The following is a 25,612-nucleotide window of genomic DNA, read 5'->3' on the forward strand; positions in this document are numbered from 1 at the left end:
CAGGATCGGGCAGTGTTTCGTTCTGCTGTGCATGGGGTCGCTATGAGTCGGAAACGACTCGATGGCCCTTAACAACAACAACAACATGATGTAAAGGGTTTTTTTTTTTTTTAGGGTATTTCTACCTATGTGTGAGAAGAAAAGTGTTGCATCAGCTGTAGGAATACATAATTATTGACCACTAAGTGTCCCTGAAGATTCCTGAGCGAACTGAAAAAGTTTAGGAAAGATAGTTTTCCATTTAAAACTCAGAAGGAAGGAATAAAATAACTAAATTAGTGGTTTTCAAACTGTTTTCCTATGGAACGCTTACGTACAGTCCCTCAACCAATATTAAGATGCTCTTCTAAAATTACGTGAGCTCTGGTGACATAGTGCCTAAGGCGTTTGACTGTCTACCAGAAGGCTGGCAGTTCAAACCCACCAGCCACTCCTTAGAAGAAAGAGTGGCCAGTCTACTTCCATAGTGATACTGCCTTGGAAACCCAAGGAGGGGTTGCTATGAGTTGGATTCAACTCAACAGCAGTGAGTTGTTTTTTTTTTTATTATTTATTTATTTAATTATGCCAAGCTTTTATAATTTCAAGAAGAAAATAAGATAACGTATGTACTTCTCTAAATGTTTTTTCTTATAAATCTTCCTAAAATTTTGACAGTTGTTTTTACAGAAACTCTTGTGTTCTGTAATCTAAAATATATTGGATTTGGCAGAAAATGTTTATATTTAATATCAATATTTTAGTGCTCTGGTGGCACAGAGCCTAAGGATTTGACTGTTAATCAGAGGTTGGCAGTTCAAAGCCACCAGCCACTCTCCTTCCATAAAGATGTACTGCCTTAAAAACCCAGTTGGCGTTGCTGTAAATCGTAATTGAGTCGATGGCAGTGGGTTTGGGTAAGGTTTTTATCAATATTTTATTTTGCTCTTTGAAGAGCACAGTAACTTCTAAGTACTTTGCCACCTGAACTGGCTTGTAATTCATTCATCAGAAATTCATTCTTCAGTATTCTTTGAGGCAGAATATCTACTGTTTCAGAGGTGGTGACTTACAGGTGGCTTGGAGTGCAGGAAATGCACAAGCTTTGGATTTAGCAGACCTAGGATTCAAATTCCATTTTTGCCACCTACTGGCTACAAGGAGTTAGGCATTCTAATTAAGCACTGTAAGTAGCTCTCGTGGTATAGGGGTTAAAGCATTTGGCTGCTAACCAAAAGGTTGATGGTTTGAACCTACTAGCTGCTCTGTGGAAGAAAGATGAGGTAATATGCTTCCATAAAGATTTACAGCCTTAGAAACCCAGTGGGGTCATAATGAGTTGGAAATAACTTGATTTTTTTTTCCTCTGTAAGTGGGGATATGATACCTTCTTCATAGGATTGTTTCAAGATTAAGTGAGATAATGTATGAGAAGTGCTTGAGCATAGTATCTGATGCGTAGTAAGCACTCAAAAGATAGTTCTTTCTCTGAAAGTTGTGGGAGATAACTGAAAAATCCTGAGCCTTGGGTGCTCCTTTGTCCCTAATAGTATGGTTTTCAAGAAGTCTTTCTCTCTGTCTGTTTGTTTTACTTATGAGTTCTCTTACTATAGTAAGATATGAGTAGGAACATCTGTTAATAGAACTCTTAACCAACCGTTTAACCAGATAAAGAATGCAAATTGAATGTTTTTAATGTTACATAACCCCTTTGTTTATTAGTAAATAATACTGTTGTAAACTTAAATCCAGGTTTGTCAATACCCAGATGGAGGCATATTATACACACGCACACACGCACACACACACACACATCTCCAGCATTTACAATCAACTATTCAAAGGTTTGATTCAATTGAGTACAGCAATTATTACCCATCCACAGGCTAAAAATAGTAGATAAGCTTGCACATCAGTTACCCAGTAGATTATTTTTAATGCCTTTGATAAGTGTTCTGTATGTGATTTCACTTTTATGCTCTATCCTTAAATTGGGAGCTCCGGTAGCATAGTGCCTAAGGCACTTGACTGCTAACCAGAAGGCTGGCGGTTCAAACTCACCAGCCACTCCTTGGAAGGAAGATGGGGCAATCTACTTCTGTAGTGATACTGCCTCGGAAACCCAAGGAGGGGTCGTTATGAGTCGGGTCCAACTGGATGGAACTTAACAACAACAACATCCTTAAATTATCTCAGATCAAAATCAACTAAACGGGTTAGGAACAGCTATTTAAATATTAGAACATATTTTCTTGGAAGTACTGATAAAAGCATAATAATTTTGAGTGGAACTCTATTTTCACTTGATTGTAAATTCAGAAGGACCTCTGATGGCATACTGGCTAAAGCATTCAGCTGCTAAAGAAAAAGTCAGTGATTGGAACCCACCAACTGCTCTACAGGAGAAAGATGATGCAATACGCTTTGTAAAGATTTTCAGCCTTGGAAACCCTGTGGGACAATTCTGCTCTGTCCTTTAGGTTGCTATGAGTAGAGATTGACTCGATGGCAGTAAGTTTGGTTTTTTGGTTATATATTCAGATGAGCCCTGCTGGTGCAGTGGTTAGAGTGCTGGGCAACTAGCCTAAAGATTGTGGTTTGAACTTACGACGTGCTCCATAGGAGCCCTGGATCTACAGCCTTGGAAACTCTATGGGCAGGTCTACTCTGTCCTGTAGGGTCACTATGAGTCATAATCGACTTGAAGGCGATGGGTTTGGGTTTTTCATATATTTAGCTAACTGTATATTTCACAGTGGTGAAGTGCAGTGGTTAAGCCATTCTGCTGCTAACCAAGAGGTTGACAGTTTGACAAATTACCAGCTGCTCCATAGGAGAATGAGGGGCAGCCTGCAAACTACCAGCTGCTCCATAGGAGAATGAGGGGCAGCCTGCTTCTGTAAAGATTTACAGCCTTGAAAACTCTGTGGGGGCAGGATTACTCTGTCCTGTAGGGTCGTTTTGAATCAGGATTGACTCAGTGGCAGTGGATTTGGTTTGGATGGAAGACTGTGCAATCTGTTTCCGTAAAGATTCGCCACCTCAGAAACCCAAAAGGGATTGTTATAAGTTGGAATTGACTTGATGGCAGTGAGTTAGGTAGTAGTTAGTTACATTTTCCTCAGGGACTATAGGGGCTCGTACTCATAGGTTCTATCAGATAGCAGTCAAATGTATAAAAATTGTGATTTTTCCTTCAAAAAAAGATCATTCTTTCTTGATGTCATCATTTACTCTTTACAACTTGACATTTCATTTTTAAAAATTACAACACATTTTTTAAAGCTATAAACCCTATGGGGCCATTGTATTCAGTCCTTTAGGATTACTGTTTTGCATTCATAACTGAATATATTGGAGTGGGACAGAGTAAAAATTAATCCTGTGAGTAGAGTTTTTTGGGATGATGCGTAAGGGCAAGAATTTTAGAAAGCAGTAAATAATACTTTGTGTACCTTTTTCCTGTTTTTTTACATAGGTTTTTATCCAGCTTCAAGTAAAGCATATGTATTACATTATTATTAATAAAATATACTTGATTTGGTTTACCAAACTTTTAAAATATTCTTCACCAGGAGGTTCAGCAACATCAGATGACCATGAATTTGATCCATCAGCTGACATGCTGGTTCATGATTTTGATGATGAACGAACATTAGAAGAGGAAGAAATGATGGAAGGAGAAACAAACTTCAGTTCTGAAATAGAGGATCTTGCAAGGGTAAATAACATTAAGAGCTAGAGGGTGAAAAGGTTAGATAGCTTTTTTGTGTGGAGAGAGGAAGTACATGGTTCTCTACTTGTGTTATTTTGGGGGAGGTGGGAAAAATCTATGGGTTTATATGAGATAATTAAAGTTTGAAATGAAGGATTTTTTTTTTAATTACCTTTATTATGTGAAATAATAAGATTTAATAGTGAATTTGGTAAAACATCTCAAATCTGGGTCAAAATTTTCCTGTCACATCTTCTGTCGTCCTCTAGTTTTATAATTTTATTTACTCCCCTTCAGAGCAAAAATTTCTTGAGTTGCCATCATCTTTCTCACTTTTCATTTATTCCATAAACCACTCTTGATTGTCTCCATCCCTCCTATCAAGATGATCTGTGACTTCTATTGCTGCATCCATTGGTCACTTCTCTCTCTCTCTCCCTCTCCCTCTCTCGCTCTCTCTCTCTCTCTAATTTGTTCTCCCTGGTATTTGACACAGTACACCACTCCTTGTTCTTGAGTTCTGGAGTACCCCATTGTCTAATTTTCCCTGCCTCTTTGACCTGGTCATTATCCTCTTTAAATTTCTCTTCCTTTATCCAAGGTCTAAATGTTGGGATTTCCTGGTCCTCAGTTCTGAACCTTCTTCTCTCCTTTCTTTCACTAGGTCACTGCTTCTCAGAATTTAGTATGAGTATCAACTGCATCAGAATCACACCTTGTTAAGAAATGTGGATTCTCAGACATACTGAATCAGAATCTCTAGGGGTAGGGCTGAAATCTATATTTCCATTAAGCAAGTTTGAGCTGTATGCACACCTGCTTTGAAAATTACCAAGTTAAGTTATCTAATCGATTCCTATAGTGTCTTTATGCTCAGTATTACTTAGTTTATGTTTATAATAACTGTTCCTTATCTCAGATCTTGCTTATCTATTTACAACTTGACATCTCTCATTTTAAATGTTCAAAACAGAACTATTGATTATTGTTGTTCTCCTTCCTCTACCTATTCCTTTTCTTGTCTTCCCAGTCTTAGTAAAAAATGGTGCTGTTATCCACCCTGTTTCCTAAGTCAAAAACCAGGGAGTTAACTTCTTCCATTCCTAATAGGTAGTTCCTAAATACACTTATTTCTACCCCCAAAATATTTCCTACTGACTTTTGTTCCATCTTTGCTGCCGCTACTCTTACCCAGATCACAGTCATTTCTAGAGTAGACTATTGTAACTTCTTAACTTTTCCTCTATTTCCTGTTTTGCCACTCCTCCCCACAACATCTTTTGGATCCAGCAGCCATGGTGATCTTTTCAAAATATAAATTGTTTTATGGTTTGTCAGTCTTCTACTTAAAACTCTCCAGTGGCTTTCCATTACTAGAAGAAAATTTAGACTCCTTACCCTGGGCAGCCAAGCCACTTGTATGATATGGCCCCTCATCGATTTATCACTACCCCTGGCATCATAATCATTGTCTGATTCAAAATGGTTGAAACCAGTCTATTTCAGCTCACTAATGTGTAAGACATTGATCTTTATGTGTTCCATTTCATTTTTGACAACTTCTAATTTTCCTAGGTTTGTACTTTGTACATTCTGTGTTCTGATTATTAATGGATGTTTGCAGCTGTTTTTTTTTTTTTTCCCATTTTGAGTCATGCCACATCAGCAAATGGAGGTCTTGAGCATTGTTAAGGTTGGTTCTATTCTAGAGGCCTTCCCCAATCGTATTTTGAGTGCCTTCTGACCTGAGGGGATCGTAACAAATTATGGATAACAATGAGAAGAATGGGAATTCCGGAACACTTAATTGTGCTCATGAGGAACCGGTATATAGACCAGGGGAGGCTGTCGTTAGAACAGGGGCTACTGCCTGGTTTAAAATCAGGAAAGGAGTGCATTAGAGTTGTATCCTTTCACCATACTTAATCAGCCTGTATGCCAAGCAAATAATCTGAGAAGCTGGACTATATGAAGAAGAGTGTGGTGTCAGGATTCGAGGAAGACTCATTAACAGCCTGTGATGTGCAGACAATACAGCTTTGCTTGCTGAAAGTAAGGATGACTTGAAGCACTTACTGATAAAGATTAAAGACTACAGTCTGCATTATGGATTACATATCAACATAAAATGAAAATTCTCACAACTGGACCTATAAGTAGCATCACACTAAATGGAGAAAAGATTAAAGTTGTCAAAGATTTCATATTACTTGGTTCCACAATCAACACCAGTGGAACCAGCAGTCAAGAAATTAGATGATGTCTTGCACTGGGCATATCTGCTGCAAAAGACCTCTTTAAAGTGCTGAAGAGCAAAGATGTCTCTTTGAAGACTGAAGGTGTGTGTGCCTAACCCACGCCATGGTATTTTCAGTTGCCTCATATGCATACAAATAAGGAAGACCGAAGAAGAGTTGATGCTTTTGAGTTGTGATGTTGTCAAAGAATACTGAAAGTACCATGGACTGCCAGAAGAACTAACAAATCTGTCGTGGAAGAAGTGCAGTTGGAATGCTCCTTGGAAGCGAGAATGGCAAGGCTTTGTGTGACCTACTTTGGTCATGTCCGAAAGAACCATTTCCTGGAGAAAAATGCCATGATTGGTAAAGTGGAGGGTCAATGAAGAAGGGGAAGGACCTCAATCCATCTCAACAAGATGGATCGACACACTGGCTATAACGATGGGCTCAGGTATAGCAAGGATTGTGAGGCTGGCATAGGACTGGGCAGTGTTTTGTTCTGTTGTACATAGGGTTGCTATGAGTTGGAGCTGACTCAGTGACACCTAACAGTATCAACCACCACCACTGGCATGCTGTGCTATAGCTACACTAGCTTCTTATATTCTTAGATAAGCCACTTTCTTCCTGCTTCATGGTTTTTCAGCTCTTTCCCCTCTCTGGTGTGTGCTTTCTGAGGCTGATTGCTTTATCCTTTTAAATCTGGGCTTAGTGTTGTTTCCTCAGAATGTAGTTCATTAACAACCTGTGATATGCAGATGACATAGCTTTGCTTGTTGAAAGTGAGAGTGACGTGAAGTACTTACTGATGAAGATTAAAGGCTTCAGTCTGCAGTATGGATTATACCTCAATCAAAAATTCTCACAACTGGTCTAAAAACAGCTTCACAATAAATGGAGAAAAGATTGACGTTGTCGAGGACTTCATCTTACCTGATCAAGTGAAGAGCAAAGGGGTCTCCTTGAAGACTAAGGTGTGCCTAACCCGAGCCATGGAAGCCCTGGTATTTTCAATCACTTCTTCTGCACGTGAGAGCTGGACAATGAATAACGAAGACTGAAGAAGAGTTGATGCTTTTGAGTTGTGGTGTTGGGGAATAATGCTGAGAGTACCATAGTCTGTTAAAAGGACTGACAAATCTGCCCTGGAAGAAGTGCAGCCAGAATGCTTCTTGGAAGCGAGAATGGCTAGACTTAAGTCTCACCTACTTTGATCATGTTGTCAGAAGGATATCATACTTGGTAAAGTGGAGAGTCAGTGAAGAAGGGGAAGACCCTCAATGAGATGGATTGACACAGTGGCTGCATCAGTGGACTCAGGTATAGCAAGGCTTGTGAGTCTGGCACAGGACCACACTGTTTCATTCTACTGTGCATGGGGTTGCTATGAGTTGGAGATGACTCAATGGCACCTAACAACAACAAGTAGCTCATTATTATTATTTTATCATTATACACTCTTTAATACTTTCTTTATACCTAAATAATTTATAATTATGTGTTTGTTTAATTGATTGTGTATATCTTCCATTAGGTAAGTTCTGTGAAGAGAGGGACCCTGTATTTTATTTACCAGTATTTCATGGTGTCTAGCAAAGTGGTCATTCAAAAAGAGTTATTGAATGAATGAATAGATGGATAAATGAATCTGGCATGCGGTGATTAGTAAAATTTTTATCATGCATATGATCTGCTCTACTCCATTATAAAAAACCTAAGGAAAAGTAAGGCATAGTACCAGCCTTGAAGCATTCAGAATATATAATACAGAAAAATGAATGCTTATAATTTTTTAGTAATAAAGTATAATTTATATTTTAGAATTTTAATTTGGAACTTTTAAAGTATATATTAAAAAACTTGAGATTAAATCCTATTGATACTTAGTCAAATCTTATGAGAACACTCCATTTTAGATCATTTAGTCAAGTCAAGTCAAGTCAAGCTAGCTTAATCCACAATGCTTAAGTAATTCAGTATTGTCTTGTTTCTGAATAACCCATCCATGGGATAAATGTTAAAGGAGGAATATCTTATATTTTCCCATATTATCACGGTTCACATTACTTAAGTATTAATTTAGTAAGTGGAGTGCTGTTTATTACTAGCTAGAATGCTTATTGTTTCGTTCTCTTTCAGAATAAAGGCTACCATTAGTTAGTACAGGAGCTCTGGTAGCATGGTGCCTAAGGCATTTGACTGCTAACCAGAAGGCTGGTGGTTAAAACCCACCAGCCACTCCTCAGAGGGAAGGTTGGGCAATCTACTGTAGTGATACTGCCTTGGAAACCCAAGGAGGGGATGACAGTAAGGGTTTTTTTTTTTTTTTGGTTTTAGTTAGTACAAAATTTCTAGTGGACTTTACTAAAATCTTGGCCATGTCATTTTGTTTTCCTTCTGTTTCTTTCCACTCCCTACCCTAGTCCCTTACAGCCCCCCAAAATTTACTTTCAGATGACCTTCCCTTAGGAAAACGTATTTGAAAACAATTATTTACAGAGGATACAGAAAGTTGGAAAACATAGAACCAATTCTTTATCATTTTCAACTTGGCAGTCTTAATACCTTCTCTTACTTCCCCCAGAAATAGCTAAAGTCCAAAAACATGTAAGTGGTACGTATCACCAGTGTTTTCATTGATAACCTAAAACTAAACTAACCCAGGGCCAGTATGTTGAATTTTCTGTAGTTATAAACTCTTTAGGTATAAACCAAATCATACTCTTCCCCCCAATCCCCGATTATTTAAAAAGTGAACAGATTTTGTCATGTTGGTTACTATATAGTTTCTGGAGAAGCTAAACATTAGAACTTTTGATAGATGAAGGAAGTCTCTATATAATACTTCATTTGCATGAATGAATCTTATGAATATAAAAGATACTTTAATTGTATGCTGAAACCTGTGAGAGCTGGAACTAGATGGGTCTCTCAAGTTTTCCGCCTTTGAAAGAGTGCAGTCTTACCACTTTTCCATTGCTCATTTTCATGGAAAATGTTTGAATTTTCCTTCTGACAGGTTTCTGCCTTATACTGGTTCTATCTTTCACAGGTTTTACTGTATAAATTTAGTATTTGAATGTTTTAATAGAATTAGATATATAGGTTTGATTTTATTATGGTGACCTTAGAGTGTCAGAATTACTCCAGTGGATAATAAACTTCTGTTTCCTTTAAATAGCATTGTAGGTATACAGCTGCCTAATGTCCTTTCTGGCAACTCCCATTGCATATACTTCTGCTAAGTGGGGAGGAAGGCTTGCTTGGGAGGGTGCCAGAAGGCAGGCTGGCATAGAGTTTGTGCTGCTGTGGCTGCCGCAGTTGGCTCTAGCTTCTGAGCCCCGGCTGCCTGGCAGGTTGGTACCTGTGGGGGATGCTGGACTGTGGCAGCTCTACTTTGTCTCTCTTCAGATTTTGACTAGGCTCCCCAGAGGCAGCCACTTGCAGGTGCAAGTCTGCAAACTCTGAGGTTCTGGGTGCTAGCTAACGGAGAGTTAGAGCGGCTTGTGATGCAAACCTGTATTTGGAGGTTACTTTGGTATATGTATATTGAATATATACAGAGATATATACAGTCGACCCTTGATATCTGTGAGGGATTGGTGCCAGGACCCTTGAGGATATCAAAATCTATGGATGCTCCAGTCCCTTGTATAGAATAGTGTAGTATTTATATAAAATCTGTGCGTATCCTCCCTTGTACTTGCAATCATTTCTAGCTTACTTGTAATACCTAACACAATGTGAATGCTATGTAAATAGCGCTTTATGCTCTCTCTTAGCCTTTTAGCAATGCTTTGACCACTTAATTGTTTCCCCCTACCCTAATAGTTTCAAATCTACATGGAGGGCTGACTATACTATATATAATATGGTGTTGGCACAGTATCCAAATCACATAACATCCTGTTTCACAGAACATAAGGACACTAAATGATGCACACCTATACTTGGGTTATTGCAAATGTACTCTTAAAACTTAGACTCATTCTGAATGGGCACAGTTGTAGTAGTTCATTTGGGAAAAGGAGGGATTAGGATCATCTGTGTTTTTATGTTAGTAAAATCAAACTATAACAAAACCAGTACTTAATTTACACTTTATAAAGTGTTAGACATGTTTCATTCCTTGAATCTCCAGAACTAGGGAGTAGAGATTAAAATGTGAGACTGTGCTTTGGTTTGAAGCATACATATAACATGAATAATAAAGACACAGAAGAAACCCCGTGTGGGGATTAGAAAGAAGAGTTTATTGCCTCTGTCCCTTCATAGTTTATCATCTAATCAAGCCCCAACCCCTAGTGGTTGGTTACCTTAGAAACAGTCTCTCTAGTACAATATGCATTGTAGTCCCTTAGGTCTCACTGGCTGGAAATCAACCTCTTTTCTTCTCCTTTCTTCATAAGCATTTGCTGGTAAGTTGGTTTTGGTTCAACAGGTATAAGAAGAGTACTGTACTGTGCCCACCCACTATATGGCCCTGATTTGAATGCATACCATCTGCTGTCACATACAGTCATTGCTAAATGTCTAAACCCTGAGGAGAAGGACCCACTTCTGCAGCCAGAAGATGGATGCCACTCCACCTTACATGGTAATACTATTGTTAGCCAGTGCCTTTACCTTGTTGTCTTGAAGTTAAAGGGTAGTTAATTTTATTTGTAATGTTTGTTATTTAAAAAGTCAATTCTTTTGACATCTAGCCAGCTTCCTTTACCTTATGCAGGCATGAATGCCCTCCCCCTTTTTTTGCTTAGTGCCATGTATAGCTTATTTCTTAGTGTGCAGTATTCAAACATAGTCCACATTTCTGTGTTTTTACTCATCTTGTAAAATGTGCATTTTCTTTCTTCCTCATAGTCTAGCACCCTGTTGTTGTTGTTTTTATGTGCCGTCGAGTCAGCTCCAACTCATATAGGGACCCCTCCTTAGGTTGCTGAGGCAGTATCACTACGGAAGTAGATTGCCCCATCTTCCTTCCGAGGAATGGCTGGTGGGTTTGAACTGCCAGCCTTCTGGTTAGCAGTCAAGCACCTTAGGCATCTTATTTCACACTATAACACAATGAATACACGTACCCTGATCGGGTTTCCAGGAAGGCAGAATATATGTGTGATGGGGCAGTGTAAAGTGGTGAGTCAGTGGCCTGGGTTCAAAATTCTGTTGCACTACTTAATTTCTTGTGTGACTTTGAACAAATTACTTCATTAAGCTTCTATAGTTCTTAAGAGAATAATATATGTAAAACAGCACAAAATCTGGCACACAATAAGTAGTCAGTAAATCTTAGTAGTTTTATCATTCATAAAATTCTCAAAGACATCCATGACCCAAAAATGGTGAAGTCTAAACTGTATTTGACCTGTAATTCTGTACTCTTAATACTGTCATGAGTAAGAATAAAATACTGTGCCACTTCATAGAATGAAAACTTAGTATAAGCTGGTGGAAGATTCTCTGGTACAGGTGATTGATAGTGGCTCAATTATAATAATGTACTGTTGGCCAAGTTTTATTCAGGGGTTTTATTTTTCAGAGGGAAATAGTAACATTTCCATCACAGAATATCATTAACTGTTTATATCAATCAGGATTTTGGGGTTCATAGGACAGAAATCCATCTTGAACTAGGTTAGGCAAAGTAAAAAGTAATGTATAGTTTACATGATTTCATGAAGAATGGATATACCTAGGCCTTAGGGACCAAAGTGGCATCAGAACATAATACTCTGTTTCCCCCTTTCTATACGATGACTTCATTTTCTTAGACCACCTTATCTGATATGATGCTGTCAGTTCCCCAAAACTAAACCCACTACTGTCAAGTTGATTCCAATTCAAAGCAACTCTTTATGACAGTAGAACTGCCCATAGGGTTTCCACCACTGTAAGTCTTTAAAGAAGCAAACTGACTGGTTGTTGGGTTTGAACCACTGACTTTTTGGTTAGCAGCTGAATCCTTTAATCATTATGCCACCAGAGCTCCTTTGTCAGTTCAGTTCCCAGGCCCCCAAATTGCTGAGACAGTCTGTTTCTTTAACTGCTTTTGGTAAAATTCTGGAAACCAACTATGGCTAATCTTGGTTCATGTGTCCACTCTAAACCTATTGCCAAGGAATGTTGTGATTCCAATTGGGTCAGATGTTGTGGCCAGTGAGGCTAGATCTGGGAGAGTATGTCAGCTTTCAGTCAAAATATGTGCTTGGAATAGGGGAAGGATCATTTCCTGAAAGATGAGTACAGAAGGAGCAGATAATAATATTCCTTACTTGTTTATGTTTATGAGCCCTGGTGGCATAGTGCCTAAGGCATGTGACTGCTAACCAGAAGGCTGGCAGTTGAAACCCACCAGCCACTCCTCGGAAGGAAGGTTGGGCAATCTACTTCCGTAATGCTCTCGCCTCAGAAACCCAAGGAGGGGTCGCTAGGAGTTGGATCTGACTTAATGGCAGTGCGTTTGGTTTTGGTTTGGTTTACTTGTTTATGCAGCAAAACAAAACTTGTTTATGCTTACTAAACCTTGAAATTTTTCACTAAAATTTGAAACTGAGAATTCCTTAGCCAAATTGATTTTGGTTTTTATTGTACCCCAGTGTTTGCTACAAAATCTTTACTTAGCAGCTTAGGTCAAGTAAGATAAGTTTCATATTAAGGTAAGGATGTCAACTATTTTGTTCCTTAGTGATTATAATTGTTTTTTTTGTTGTTGTTGCTGACTGACAAGGGGGTAAGTTTTGGGTGATAGAGGTTAAGTCAAAAGCCAGTACCTAAAAAAAGCCAAAAGCATGATATTACTGTTCTTAATATAATAATTGAAGGTATTTTACTTCCACATGATGGAACGCACCAGAAACTAACTTTAACCAAAAGGAAACTTTATTAGAAGGCATGTGAATGTGTGTCACAGTCTAAGGAGTGCCTGGGACTAGGGATTGAGTGTCACCACCTTTCCATTACTCCTAAGCCATGTTTAAATTCTGTTGATTTCTTCTGCAGGTCTCTTCAGTTTTTTCTCTCCTTTTCCACAACCACTAATATAGTTTAGCTTCTGATCATATTACACATGAATCATGAGAGATTCCCACTTAGCTCAGTCACATTGGCAAAGTATATCTCTCCCTGCATAAGTCCACGTTGAGCTGCTCGTTTTGTGTAAAATTTTCCCCAAACCCTTCCACAGTGTCACACACAAGAATAAAAAATAAACCCAAAACAGAAACGAACTGCCATCAAGTTGATTATGAATCAACTTGTAGGACAGAGTACAGTGGCCCCAGAGGCTGTAAATCTTTATGGAAGCGTCATCTTTTTCCTGCAGAGCAGCAGGTGGATTTGAACCACTGACCTTTGGGTTAGCAGCCAAATACTTTTAACTGCTGTACCATTAGAGTTCCTTTATCAAAACTAGAGTATAACAAATACCTTTAAAATTAGGTTATAAAGTAGATAAAAATGCTAATGTTAACTTTCTATGATCCGTAATGAGTGGCGTTCTCAAACTATATTTCTTTTTTTAGACACCTTCAGCTCTAGTCAGGATGAGCTGCTTAATCCTTTTTGTTTCTGTACTTGTGCATTTGTCATTTCTTCAGACTTGAATGACTTCTCTTTGTGCCAGTTCTATTGCTGTTTCTTTAAACTCGAGCAGTTTTCTTTAAAATGTACTCTGACCAGCCACTTGTAACACTTTTCTCTGGCTGGTCAGTTTGGAGGTGTTTCTGAATTTTTATTTTATGAAAGGAATCTTTAGAAAGTGAATTATGCTTTTGTATCCTAAATTCAGCAATGTGTACCCAGGAGGGAAAAACCGTAGTCTAATGATGGATGTCACGTATTCTGCATTCTTGATAATAGTTAATTTTTTTTCTTTCCATGAAGTTAGAATGTCACCTATCCTTTAGGCAAATAACTGAGGTAGATGCTGGTGATAAGCTTCATTAAAGATGATCATGATTTATTATTTCCCACTGGTGAGGCTGATTTACAGGTTTCTTATCCTTAGACCTGTGAGATTAGAGCACTATTCTCAAAGGGGTCCCATATTAGTAGTGACAGCATCGCATGGGACTTAGCATAAAGAAGATGCTTACTGTTAATCTTGTGTATAAAATTGGCCTTTTCAATCTCTTTCTCTTACTCAAAGTTGCATTTTATTCATAAGGATTCCTCATTTCCAAATCTCCATCTCTTAAACCAAGACATGGCCCAGATTATTGACACCTCAAGCATAGCTTGTGTTGTACTTTGAGAACCACAAGATAAGAAATGTCAATTAAGTGTGCCAGCTAGTCATTCAGCTAGCATGGTAATAGTTTGCCTTTGAAAAGTAGGACTTTTCAGATTGTAGACTCTGCAAGTCATTAGAGCTCTTGATTGATTTCTTTTTCAGAAACAGATTTACAAACTAATTTATAGTCAGAATATCTGTTTATAGTATCAAATAAAAGTGTTAAACAACATTTTCTTCCTACAAGAAAATCTGCTTTCCAAGCTGTAATCATTAGATTGCTTCTTGCACACAGATTCTCAGTGAGGAGATTAATTGTATGACTTAAGTGGCTATTGTCATCAAGCAGTATCATTCAGCCTGATGTGTACCTATCTCCACTGTATCAACATACTTAACTTACGAACTAGATTTCTTTCTGGCCGTAAATAAGAGTACAGATTTGTGGAGAAATACAAAACATGCCTTGCTTTGTAATTACCCTTTTTCTAGATTTTAAACTGACTCTCCTTTATGTTTTTCTTACATGTTAGGTGCTCAGTATAGTGCTCAGATGATTTGGATTAAATTTTCTTGTTTATAATCAGAATTCTGTCATGGTTCCCTAAATTTTATGTCATTTGATTACTGTTTAGAGTTAGTACCTTATACAGAAAGACATTTTCATTCACTGCATATAGATATTTCCTCATATCATATTTACAGGGTGTGAATTGGAAGGGAGAGGGTTAAGGGGTGCTGTCCCTGGCTGAGGCAGCATGATATACTGATAAGAGTATGGGTTTGGGAGTTAGAGTGTTCAAATCTGGTCCCACTAATTGCAACTTGTATGTTTTTGAATAAATTGTTTAATCTTCCAGCCTCAGTTTCATCATCTACAGAGATAGTATAACAATTCCGTAAAGTAGCATCTAAGGATTATGTGAGGTGATTTTCCATGTAATTGGAAATAAACCTAGAAAATAATTATGGGTAATGTAATCTAGTATCCTGTATATCATTGCTTTTTTTTTTTTTAAATGTGCTTGGTCTGGGCTGTGAATTTCATCATCTTTCTGGATTTGTTCATTTTGCATAACCTTAAGTCTGTTGGTTTTCTAAGTATTCTACCCCCTTCCTCAATTAAGGTTGGTTCTCTTGTTAAATGGGGGCATCTGTACATTGTGTTAACTAATAATATACATATACTGAGTCAACTATGCAAAAAAGTAGTTTTCAGCCAGTGTCACATTTTGTTGTAGTTAATGATTTTTTGTTAAGGTTAGAATTGGTCAGCCCTTTATCATAGAAATGCATAAAATTAAATAATTAAAAACTGGTATTACAGGTTTTAAAACTATTTTCAGTTTTACTTGTTATAATTTAAGAAGTCTTATAATTTACTAATTTTAAGTACTCGTGTGTGGAATGACATTTCTATAGATCTGCGATTTACAACCTAGAAATAAGAAATATCACTGATTCAGAAATTTGACTTTTTATTTTGGTTTGTTTAGGAAGGCGACATGCCAATTCATGAACTTCTCAGCCTTTATGGTTACGATAGTACTGTTCGACTACCTGAAGAAGATGAGGAGGAAGAGGAAGAAGAGGAAGAAGTTGAAGATGATGAAGATGCTGATAATGACGACAACAGTGGCTGTAGTGGGGAAAATAAAGTAAATTTAGTTTTTTTTTTTTTCTCACTGAAGTTATAACTTACATATTTATTTACACTGATTTTATAATCTGTCTTTTTCTGATTTTAAAAGTAACAGATTTAAATGTTAAAAATTAAGGTATTAAAGAAATATGTAATATAAAAATTGTAAGTTTCTTATAATCCTATTCCTGAGGGGTAATGGTTTGGCTTCTTTTGTTTTAGATTTCTTTCCAATGCCTCTAACAAATAATTTATATTAATTTTTAAAATATGCTCTTGTTTTTAATTAATAAAGGCTAATTTGTACGTCTGTTTACTTTTCTTTATTTTGAAATAACTTGAGGTTTACAGAAGAGTTGTAAAAAAAGTACACAGAGTTCCTATGCTCTTCACCCATTTTCTTGTAATGTTAACATCTTATATAGTCATGGAAATTTGGTCAAAATTAAGAAATCAATACTGTTAACTAAACCATAGATTATTTAGATTTCACCAGTTTTTTCGTAAGTAACATTTTTCCTCTTCCAGGATCTCATCCAAAATATCATGTTACATTTTCATTTTAGTCGTCTCATTTTATTTGGAATAAAGTTTGTACACTGTAACCCTTCATCTGCACTAGTTTTGTTCATATCTTAAAGAAATTTATTAACTCATTATTCTACAGGAAGAGAATATAAAGGATTCGTCAGGTCAAGAGGATGAAACTCAGTCTTCCAATGATGACCCGTCACAATCTGTTGCTTCTCAAGATGCCCAGGAAATTATCCGCCCACGTCGATGTAAATATTTTGATACAAGTAAGTGCCATTGATTGCTGTAGTTTGAATATAGTGTGTCCTATTTTGTTCATGCCCAAAAATGCTGTTGCTTTTTTTCCCACTACCCTGTTTGAATTCATGTACTCTTTAATCTCTCAATAAGAAAGTGATTTTGTTCTAGGCTATTGGTTCATTTGGCCTGGATGTTAGTTGAACATGGGGTAGTAGTTGTTGTATCACTGCACTACTTGACTTCAGGTTTTTTTTCCCCAAAAAACCAAAAAAAAAAAACAAAAAACACCAAACTCACTGGCGTTGAGTCGATTCGACTGATAGCGACCCCTCCTTGGGTTTCTGAGATATTATCTCTATGGAAGTAGATTGCCCAGTCTTCCTTCTGAGGAGTAGCTGGTGGGTTTGAACTGCCAGATTTCTGGTTAGCAGGCAAATGCCTTGGGCACTATACCATAGGACCCTATTTTATTTTGTCGTGCTGCCAGTTGTTACCCCCTTTTTTTTTTTAATTGTGCTTTAGGTGCACATTTACTGAGCAGAATTTGTTTTACATTGAGCATTTCGTGTACATTAGGTTTTACTCCACAGTTACCCAACTCTAACCCACTCTCCTCCTCTCCTTTCCTAGTAACCATCCCCCTTTCCCTTCATAGTCATGCCCTCCTGTGTGTTCTGCTTTTTCTCTGTGTAAATGTTGCCTCTCTGGTGCCCCGTGGCTGATTGCTACAAGGGATGTATCTCCCTAGAGTATGGGGGTGAGTCACCCTGGGTTGAGTGGTCTGTGTGTACATGTTATTTACTATTGGGCTGAGAGCCAGCCCTTGGGGGTGAGTTTTATTCCAGGCCCAGGATGCTATTTTAAATGTTTGTTTCATTGTTATTCTTGTTATGTGGCATCGAGTCAGACCTGACTCATAGTGACCCCTCCTTGGGTTTCTGAGGCAGTGTCACTACAGAAGTAGATTGCCCCATCTTCCTTCCAAGGAATGGCTGGTGGATTTGAACCGCCAACCTTCTGGTTAGCACAAGTGCCTTAGGCACTACGTTACCGGAGCTCCCATTTGTTTCATAGTCATCTTTCTTATTTCTGCTACTCTTTGCTTCAGTTTTCATCTTTCCCTCTTAGACATTCTAGGTGTATTCATAACCATTGCTTTCTCTAATCAGTGGCTCTTGATTGAAGTGAGAATACATTATACATAGAGGGAACTCCTCTAATTTTTTTACAGTTAAAAATTTTGTCTGAGGTGGCCAGAAGTCAAGACATTTAATGTATGTATCTTAAATATTTCGTTTTTCTACCTGTTCTACCATATTTCATTCTAAGCATGAATTGTTATCTAGAAGACAGCTCTTTTATAATAACAGGTCAAACAAACTGTTATTTAAATTTATAGTCTTTTTTATTCATTAAAAGGTGGAAAAATGCTGAAGATAAATTACCTCTCATAAAATACCTTTATGTAATGACTGATTAAAGCATGGCTCCTGCTCTGCAGGCATGATTTGTTACATATTTAGTTTAGAAGTGAATGTAGTGCTGCTAATGATAGTTTTGTGCAGGTTTTGATCAAAGATCTGGTTCAAGTGAAAAATGTCTTTATGCAAAGAGTGATTAGTTACTGAAATAATTGTGTTTAATTTTGACTTTGGGGCTAAACTAGTGCTATTTTTTTCTGTAAAAGAAATCCATTGCCAAAATTTGCTTCTGCGTTTTAACTAAAATGGGATGCTAAGTGACTACTTTATCTTTTTGAAGCTATCTTTATTTCATATTGCTAATCTAGTATTTCCGTTACAGTGGTTTGCATGGAAGTTATACATATAATACTTAACTTTTCCATAGAATTAATTTCTATTGTACTGTCTTTTCAAAGTTTGTGTGCAATGATAGAATTTTAGGGTGCTGAGTGTCTAATAGCTTTCACATTTCCCACTCATTTATATAAATGCATTTTTATTCCAAAATATAAACAGCAGCTTTCCTGCTCTGATTTCAAGAGAGGTTGGGGAGAATGGAAATCTTTAAAATATACCCCTTCCCTTTGCATGCTGCCCCCAAAGTGGTGCTACAAATTCCATAGTGTTTCAAGGAGCACTTTTTGAAATCCACTGTTTCTTCTATTAATATATTGATTAAGGATGTATTATCATTAGGATATTGATGATTTGCTTACAACTATGAGTCGGGGCCGATTCGACGGCACATAACAACAACAACAACAACATCTTTGCCTATGTGGCCTAACTCTGAAAATACCTTTGAGTGTATCTGAATATTTGATGGTAGATGTAAAAATAATATACAGACATATAGAGGTGCATAGGATAAGCATTTTACACTATTGTCTTGTTTATTCTAGATAGTGAAATTGAGGAAGAATCTGAAGAAGATGAAGATTATATTCCATCAGAAGACTGGAAAAAGGTAATTTGAACCATATTTCCCCCAAACTTAGATAAATTAATGTAAAAATGCCAAGAATAGTTATTCTTTATATTATTATATAATATTAATAAGGTATATATATTAATAAAGTTGGTGGTAAGTTTTTTATAAAATATAAGTACTTGGTAAATGTTTACACTTCCTTTTAATTCATCCAGGTGAGAGAAGTATTTATCTCTTCATATAATAAAATCATTGTATGGAAAGAATCAAACCAGTACTCCAACCAAGATTAGAAAGCCAAATTTCTGAACTAGTGCTAGAGGAGACTTTTTGTGGCCCTGTCACAAGCCTGACATGTAATTTTTATGTTTTGGAAAATAATTGTGGTGCCTTCAATAATTGTTAAGTAAATTTTGCTTTATAATTTAGATTACCAATTTTTTTAACCCTTCCTACTTTGTAAAGGGCAAAATTCTCAGAATGAATTTAACGTTGATATGTATAACTGATAAATACATTGCTTCAACAGACAGATTTGGCCTTCTCTGTAACTGTACATAATTAAGTTACTGTTTAAAATAAATCTATCTACAAAACATGTCATAACATGGATAAATCCGGAAGACACTATGGTGAGTGAAACAAGTCAGTTACAAATATTATATAATCTCACTATTATAAAAAGTTGAGAATAGATGGGTATACACAAAAAGAAATGTTCTTTGTTATGGTTAACCAGGGATGGGAGGAAGAGGAGGAAGGGGAATCACTTTCTAAATAACACACTCTTTTTTTTTTTTTTAATGATGGTAAAGACAATACCAAATAAAAGTAAAGTCCACACAGTTTGACCAAAGTAAATGAAAGCACTGAGAACTACATAAGAAAAAGAGACAACTTGATAAATGTTATATATGTTGTTGTTGTTGTTAATAGCTGTTGAGTTGTCTCTGACTCATAGCGACTTCATGCACAGCAGAACATAACACTGCCCAGTCCCACACCAGCTCCACAATCCTTGCTATACCTGAGCCCACTGTTGCAGCCACTGTGTCAATCCATGTCATTGAGGGCCTTCTTCTCTTTCGTTGACCCTCCAAATGTTATATATAATGTATTCAATTTTTGCAACAATAGTAATAACCAAAAAGTATGTATATGGTTACATAGGTAAAAGTGTATGCATATATTTCTAAGGAAGGCATGAGAATATGTCACATATAGATATATAGGTATTATCTATACCAACAAAAAGGAGCTCTGGTGGCATGGTGCCAAAGTCATTTAACTGCTAATCAGAAGGTTAGTAGTTCAAACCCACTAGCTGCTCCATGGAAGGAAGATGAGACAATTTACTTCCGTAAAGTTTATCAACTTGGAAATCAGATCAGTGGGGGTTGCTATGAATCAGAACCAGACTCATTGACAGTGGCTTTGATTAGGTTTTTTGATAACCAATGGAAAAGTCCAAACCCATTGGCATCAAGTTGATTGCAACTATAGTTGACTCTGTAGTACAGAGTAGAACTGCCCTGTAGAATTTCCAAGGTTGTAAATCTTTATAGAAGCTAACTGCCTCATCTTTCTCCTGTAGAGCAGCTGGTGGTTTCTAACTGCTGACCTTTTGTTTAGCAGTTGATAACCATATGCACCACCATCTGTCAGCATATGTAAATACATGTTTGTGTGTTGTGCATATGTATCCATAGATAAAGTATCTAGGGAGCACAGTTACAGAGATTTCCTAGACCTACCCAAACAAATCATGGAATTGGTTTACTGGGTTGAAAGGCTTAGAACCATAGCTTCATGGGATAACTTAGTAAATTGGTGTAGCATAGTTCATAAGGTTAATGTTCTACAGTCTACTTTGGTGACTAGTTAAAAGCTTTTAGCCAGACATCTAAGATAGAACTGAGGTCTCTACTTGTCTGGAGTGAAAAAGAATGAAAGAAACCAAAGACTAAAAGAAGAAACTAATCCATTGGACTAAAAGTCCACACAGTCTGTGGCTTATTCTAACCTGAGACCAGAAGAACTAGATGGTGCCGTTACCACTACCAGTTGTTCTGACCTGGGACACAGTAGAAGCTCCTGGTTACAATGGGAGAAAAGCTCAAATTCGTAAAAAAGACCAGACTTACTGGACTGATAGTGACTGGAGGAACACCCGAGACTGTCACCCTAAGATAACCTTTTAACCTAGAACTGCAACCACTCCTGGAGGTCACCTTTCAGCTAAACAATAGATTGGATTATAAAATAAAAAGTATCACTCAAGAGTAATATGTCCCTTAAACAGTTAACTACATGAGACAACATTTACCCAAAAGCAAAGATGAGAAAGCAAGGAGGGGAAGGGAAGCTAGATCAATGCAAACAGAACAAACAGAAGGGAAATGAGAATGTTGATACAGGGTGAACCAATGTCACAGAACAATTTGTACTAAAATTGTTAATGAAAACCTAATTCACTGTGTAAACTTTCATCTAAAAATAATAAAATATTCAAGAAAAAGTGCATTAAGAGTTGATCATGTAAGAGTAATATGAAAAAGTTGTTGGAAATCAGGAAAACTTAATGCTTAGAAAAATTCCAATGTGTTCAAAAGTGATATAGGAAGGAAACATGATTATCATGGGTCTTAAAGCAGGCAAATACATTGTTTGATGAGTGGTGTCTATATATGTATGTATGTATGTGTGTGTGTGTATATGTATATATTTATTTTTCTGTAGAATAAAAATAAAATCTTAAACTAAAGATAATTTATTAATAAATTTTTAAATTATAAAATTATATAGCATCATTTATTCAAACATAAAATTAAATTGAAAAATTTTTAAATGAAAAATTAATTTTAAGTTTCTGTAAAGGAGTTATTGACCTTTCAGGAAAATCTATCAAAATATCTTATAGACTTCTCAACAACGAAAAATAAATTATTAATTTTTAACAAAGTAGAGGCTAGACTTTATAACACTGCTACAGAAAAACTGGGTCCACAGTCTTCCTTGCTAGCAGAAAATATCCAAGTACCCTGCTTTCTCAATCTCAGAGTTTATCTAATAGTTAATTTTATTTGCATCAAGATTCTTTGCTGCACAGCAGTCTGGGAGATGTACTCTTTTTAGCTTTCCAAGCTCTCCAGTATAGAATGTCAACATTGATAAAGCAGAAATGGAGGGTGAATGCCAATCAACCTATACAACCAGTGTAACCTTTTCTATTTTCATTGGGTTGTGCAAAAAAATAGGAAACAAAATTAATATTCACTAGGTTGTGAAAAGAGTAGAAAACAAAATTAATAAAGTACCTTTTGTCAACTAAGACAAAAAGAAATGTAGAATTGATTAAAGCAAATAATTTAGAAGAAATGTCATTTTTTTAATAGATTATTTTTCTCTTAAAAACTTTTCTTTAAAGTTTTGGTTATTTTTCTTAGGTCCAATTTTAAATTTACGTATAAACAATCATTTTGGAAGCAGAATATCCCAAACCATCAGATTCAATGGGGATTGTGTATTTCCTAGCATCTTTTATATAAGTCATGATGTTTAATTATTTAACTAATACTTTTGAGCCTTACTTGTGGTATTTTTCTGGTCGGTTTAAATTGTGTGTTTTAGGATGTCTGGGGCAATCTTAAAGTGCTGGCTCTTTTGCTGATTAAAATGAAGGATCATCTTATACTCAAGTTTCTATTTGGAAGAAGGACGTATTCAAATGAAGTCTTGACTACCCAAAGATTCAGGGCTTAACCTTGAATTGATCTGTTTATGTGTTTATAGAGATATGTTTCTGATACACATTTGCCTTGTGTTCCCTAATAAAGATATAGATGCCAGATAACTTTTAATAATTAGTTACTGAAGTCTAAAGATTTAGGAAGCATAATTTTCTATATTCAGCAAGTGACTCATCATCTGTTGTTTACATAGTTATTAAGAGACAGGTTTCTTTTCTCCAGAAGCTCATGTTTGCTGAGGGAATAAAGGGACATCCTTTGAAAGAAATTATGTAAATGTAACATGAGTGGATGCGTTATTAAATGTCAAATTGAATGAAACCAGCAAAAAGAGCTATAGCAGGAAGAAGAGAAAGATCTCAATGTGGGTCAATGCTAACGGAAAATTAGCACAATATATGCAGTGTGTGTTAATTTGAGTGAGTGAGGAATGAATGAATGATGGGACTGAACACAGCAAACAAATATCACTAAAGTTACTAATTGGCAAATGTTATTCAATATAGTCTTTCTGATTTTTCAATCTAGTACCCCTCCCTAATTTTTATGCCATGTAGCGCTAAGATGGGGGGAAAACAAAAGGTAGAAAACTTTGAGAGTCCTCTTAAACTGCTATTTTCCACCGTAAATTCAAGTTTATATATTTGTTATCCAGAATTTTTTTTTTCTTGTATTGGGAGTGCCCAATAGAGTATTTGATTAAGTGTTTACTATATATTTTTTTTTTTAATGAAGGAACAAAAGCTCAGGGAAGGTGAAATAGCCTTTGCTGAGTGCTAGTAGTCCTTTCCTGAGAAAAATTTTGTAATAAAGCAGACCACAGAAAATCCATATTTTATTTTTTTTATTTTGTTGTATTGTAGTAAATACTTCTCAAGATTCAGAGATTCATTTTCTAAGGCTTACAAGATGAAATTTAATTTTTAGAGAAACTAGGGTAGAGGAAGCCACTTTGATATCAAACCTGAGTTCAAGGTACAGTTCCAAAACTTTACTAATTGTGTGGTCCTGAGGAAATTACTTAATTTCTTTAGTTTCAGCTCCTCATAGATAATATGGCAATAATAATATTAGCCTTTTGGGGTTTGCTAAGGGTTTAATAACATTTACATACAAGATACCTAAAAAAAAAGAAACTCACTACCATCAAGATGATTCTGACTCATAGTGACTCCCACTGGGTTTCCAAGACTGTAAATCTTCACGGAAGCAGACTGCTTTATCTTTCTTCTGCAGAGTGATTAGTGGGTTTAAACCACTAACCTTTTGGTTAGCAGCCAAATGCCTTAATCCACTGTACCACCAGAGCTCCTATATCTGTTGTTGTTGTTAAGTGCCCTCGAGTCGGCCTGGACTCATAGCGACCCCTCCTTGGGTTTCCAAGGCAGTATCACTACGGAAGTAGATTGCCCAATCTTTTTTAAAAAAAAGCCCCAAACAGAGCCCATTGCTGTATTTGCTCATTAGATGCTATTTTTTTCCCCCTGTCCTACAGAAGGAACTAGTAAGTAAAAAAGAAGTGCTGTGAACTCTGTAGGAAAAAGGAGGTGTCTTATCTTTATACTAGTCTTGAAGTTCTCAACCCTGGCTTCATGTTAAAGAACCAATTACCAGGGTCGTCTTCTAGAAATTCTGATTTATTTGGTCTGGAATGGACCCAGGCATTGATATTTTTAGAAGCACTCCAGCCAGGGTTGATAACTTCACTATCTTCTCTGGTAGGAATAGGTGAGTAAAGTTGAAGGAATTGTAATAAAGGCATGTGATAAAGTGACAATGGAACACTCTTTTTATAGTGAAACAATTACAGCTAGAGACATAAGGAAAATTCTTATGTAAGATTGGAGAAAATTTGTGTATGTGATATTCTTTGGAAAAGTAACCGTAAGAAAGCCTTGTTACACAGATGTAACACTATTCCATAAAGCCTCTTTCTGAATTTATATTAGATAAAATGATATTCTAACATCAGTAAAAAATAACAAGTTTTTAATAGGAGAGAAACAGCACAACGCAATGCGCTGCCGTCGATTCGTATCTGACTCATAGTGACTCCTCCTTGAATTTCCGAGGCATATCACTATGGAAGTAGAGTGCCCAACCTTCCTTCTGAGGAGTGGCTGGTGGGTTTGAACCTCCAGCCTTCTGGTTAGCAGTCAGATGCCTTAGACACTACACTATAGGAGAGAGGAATTTTTAAATCCTAATAATTACTTAGACATATTAGACATGACTTTGAACCTTCGTTGCCCAGATCTTTATTTTGAAAATGCTGGGAAGTTTATTCTTAACACTTAGCCACCAAACAGAAGTGAATACCTGTACCTTTGGTGGTCCTCTGTTGTGAAATTTCATTAGTTATTGTCAGTGGCCCTCTGAATAGCCAGTTTCCCCTAATCTGTGATTTGACTGAAGAAATGTGATTACCAGATTTTCTAAAACAAGACTTAATTATGTTTTTTTTTTTTTTTTTTGGGGGGAGGTTACTTTTTTATCATTTTATTGAAGGTCAGGCACTAACCTGCTTTCCATTTGCTTTGGAGTTTCATCTATCTGGCCCCTGCCAACCTTTATACCAATACTCTGGTTCGCAGAGTTTCTGATTCAGTAGGTCTGGGTATCTGCGTTTCTAACAATTTCCTAGGTGACACTGATGCTTCTAGTCCAAGGACCGTATATTAAAAGAAGTACTGTTTTAGAATGTAGGGATTCTAAAATTGTCTGAATTGTCTTTCTGTTTCTCAGTGTATTTTACAATTATCTTACTCATTTTTTTAAGTAATTTATTAAAGGTAAAGATTGTATCCATTGTTTATATTGTATTTCTCACCCCATTATTGTTAATAGTATTTTCAGCCAATCATATTCAAGCACTAATCTATTATTAAC

At 36.5% G+C, this 25,612-nt stretch overlaps 1 protein-coding gene across 1 annotated transcript in view; it reads left to right on the plus strand.

Annotated features, from left to right (window-relative positions):
• MIER1 (MIER1 transcriptional regulator) overlaps positions 1-25,612 on the plus strand; it is a 75,764-nt gene that overhangs the window by 22,380 nt on the left and 27,772 nt on the right. Inside the window, exons 7-10 of the mRNA XM_042783319.1 lie at positions 3,555-3,700; positions 15,661-15,822; positions 16,474-16,606; positions 18,946-19,010. Coding sequence (XP_042639253.1) covers positions 3,555-3,700; positions 15,661-15,822; positions 16,474-16,606; positions 18,946-19,010 — 506 coding nt within the window. The remainder of the gene's footprint in view (positions 1-3,554; positions 3,701-15,660; positions 15,823-16,473; positions 16,607-18,945; positions 19,011-25,612) is intronic.

Source organism: Orycteropus afer, unplaced genomic scaffold (assembly GCF_000298275.1).
Source record: "Orycteropus afer afer isolate SDZICR_OR568_19922 unplaced genomic scaffold, OryAfe1.0 scaffold00016, whole genome shotgun sequence".
NCBI lineage: Eukaryota > Metazoa > Chordata > Mammalia > Tubulidentata > Orycteropodidae > Orycteropus > Orycteropus afer.